This window comes from Dipodomys ordii, unplaced genomic scaffold, assembly GCF_000151885.1.
Source record: "Dipodomys ordii isolate 6190 unplaced genomic scaffold, Dord_2.0 Scaffold23, whole genome shotgun sequence".
NCBI classification, from domain to species: Eukaryota; Metazoa; Chordata; class Mammalia; order Rodentia; family Heteromyidae; genus Dipodomys; species Dipodomys ordii.
Window position 1 is genome coordinate 7,807,476 of NW_012267239.1, and position 1,839 is coordinate 7,809,314.

General features: G+C 41.5%; 1 protein-coding gene across 1 annotated transcript in view; it reads right to left on the bottom strand.

Annotated features, from left to right (window-relative positions):
• Rnf10 (ring finger protein 10) overlaps positions 1-1,839 on the bottom strand; it is a 34,523-nt gene that overhangs the window by 21,263 nt on the left and 11,421 nt on the right. The window contains exons 2-3 of the mRNA XM_013014289.1: positions 1,422-1,618; positions 1,309-1,340 (exon numbers count right to left, since the gene is read on the bottom strand). Coding sequence (XP_012869743.1) covers positions 1,309-1,340; positions 1,422-1,618 — 229 coding nt within the window. The remainder of the gene's footprint in view (positions 1-1,308; positions 1,341-1,421; positions 1,619-1,839) is intronic.

The window sequence follows — 1,839 nt, forward strand, 5'->3', positions numbered from 1 at the left end:
CGACAAAAAAAAAAAAAGAATCTTGGAATACCTGAATGGAAGTAAAAGAGCCTTTATTATCCCACTACCTACACCATTTACTCTGTCCTGCTTAATGGCAATTCACTATTAAATGTACACACTGGACTAATTTTCCCACACTCCCAGAAGACAACTACATACGTACCTTGTGTGCATGTGTGACTGTTTTCTCCTGGAGATCAAACCCAGGGCCTCATTCATATACGCTAGGCACATGCTCTACATTTGAGTTTATACTAGCCTTCATTTTGTTTTTTTGGTTTTTTTTTTTTTTTGGTGGTCTTGGGGCTAGAACTCTGGGCTTGGGCGCTGTCCCTACGCTCTTCAGCTCAAAGCAACCACTCTACCGCTTGAGCCACAGATCTCAGCTTCCTGAGTAGCTAGGATTATGGGCATGAGCCACCAGCACCCAGCTTAACCTTCATTTTGTTAGCATCCAGACCATAGTTCAAGCCCCATGAGTGATTGGAGGGGGAGGGAGGGGGAACAGACTAGTGGATTTTTCCCCAAGCCCAGTTTCCCATTTAATGTCCTAAAGCAGGCATACGATATCTCCTACTTACGGAGATTGTTTAGTTTTTGCGGCTTTTTTTACTGTTCAAATTAATGCTGCAACAAGCATACTTGAGGCTAGATTTGTACACAATTGGGCACCTGAATTTTTCTTTTTTTCAGTGAAAGGGATTGATCTCAGGGGTTGCTTCATGAATACTAGGCAAGCTCCCTATCGCTGAAGTACACCCTCAGCCCTCAATTATCTCTTTTGAATGTATGGAAGAAATGACTGGACCAAAGGACATGCCAAGTGCAAATGAAAGGGTTTGCTGCCTAGTCAAATTTGGAAGTTTTTAGAACAAAGCACTTGTACATACACATGACAGATTCTAAGAAGGTGGAGGACTCTTAAGTTTGAAGTCAAGGTCAATTTTTAGTAAGATCCTGCCTCAAAAGAAAAGTACAAGACAGACAGCAGTGGCCTATGACTCCTAACTACTCAGGAGGCTGAAATCCAGGAAATCATGGTTCAAAGACAGCCTAGGTCTGAGATTCATCTCTGACAAACCAGCAAAAGTGGTAAGTGGAGGTATGGCTCAAACGGTACAACACTAAAACCCAAGAGTGGTAAGGAAAGTACTACACAGAGTCCGGTACCCTATTAGCTACAATTTCTCAACACATGATTACATGTCTTCTTCCTCCAAGGAAATGTCTATAACTTCCTTCAGAGGAAGAAAGGAGGCAAAGTTCCACATCCAGTTAATCCTCAACTACATGACTGCTTTTTACCTATTCTTCTCCCTCTTGTTCTCTTCCTTTAGCTACTGACACACTGCAGGGGAAAAATTTAAAATCTAAATCTTATGTTTATGCTCTAGAAAGGACATTCTCAAATTACATACCTCATCTCGTCTTCCACCATTAAAAGAAGAGCTAAAGAGTTTGCTGCTGCCGCCGCCCCTTTGAGGAGGCATCTTATTAAAAGTTTTGCTTTTCTGTGAATTGGAGCGACGGGACTGGTTGCTAAAATTTTCATTTTTGGGGTAGGAAGGTTCACGTTTGCGATTATAACGTTTGGATCCATTTGAGTTCTTTCCATCTGAAAGCAAAAAAAAACAGGAAATATGTTAAAAAGACATACACCTACATATATACACATATACACACACATAAAATTTTTCTCCACCTCTAGCAAAATATGGTTAATAATAGTGTTTTTTTTTTTTTTTGTCGGTCATGGGGCTTGAACTCTGGGCCTGGGCGCTGTCCCTCAGCTCTTCAGCTCAAGGAGAGCGCTCTACCACTTGAGCTACAGCGCCA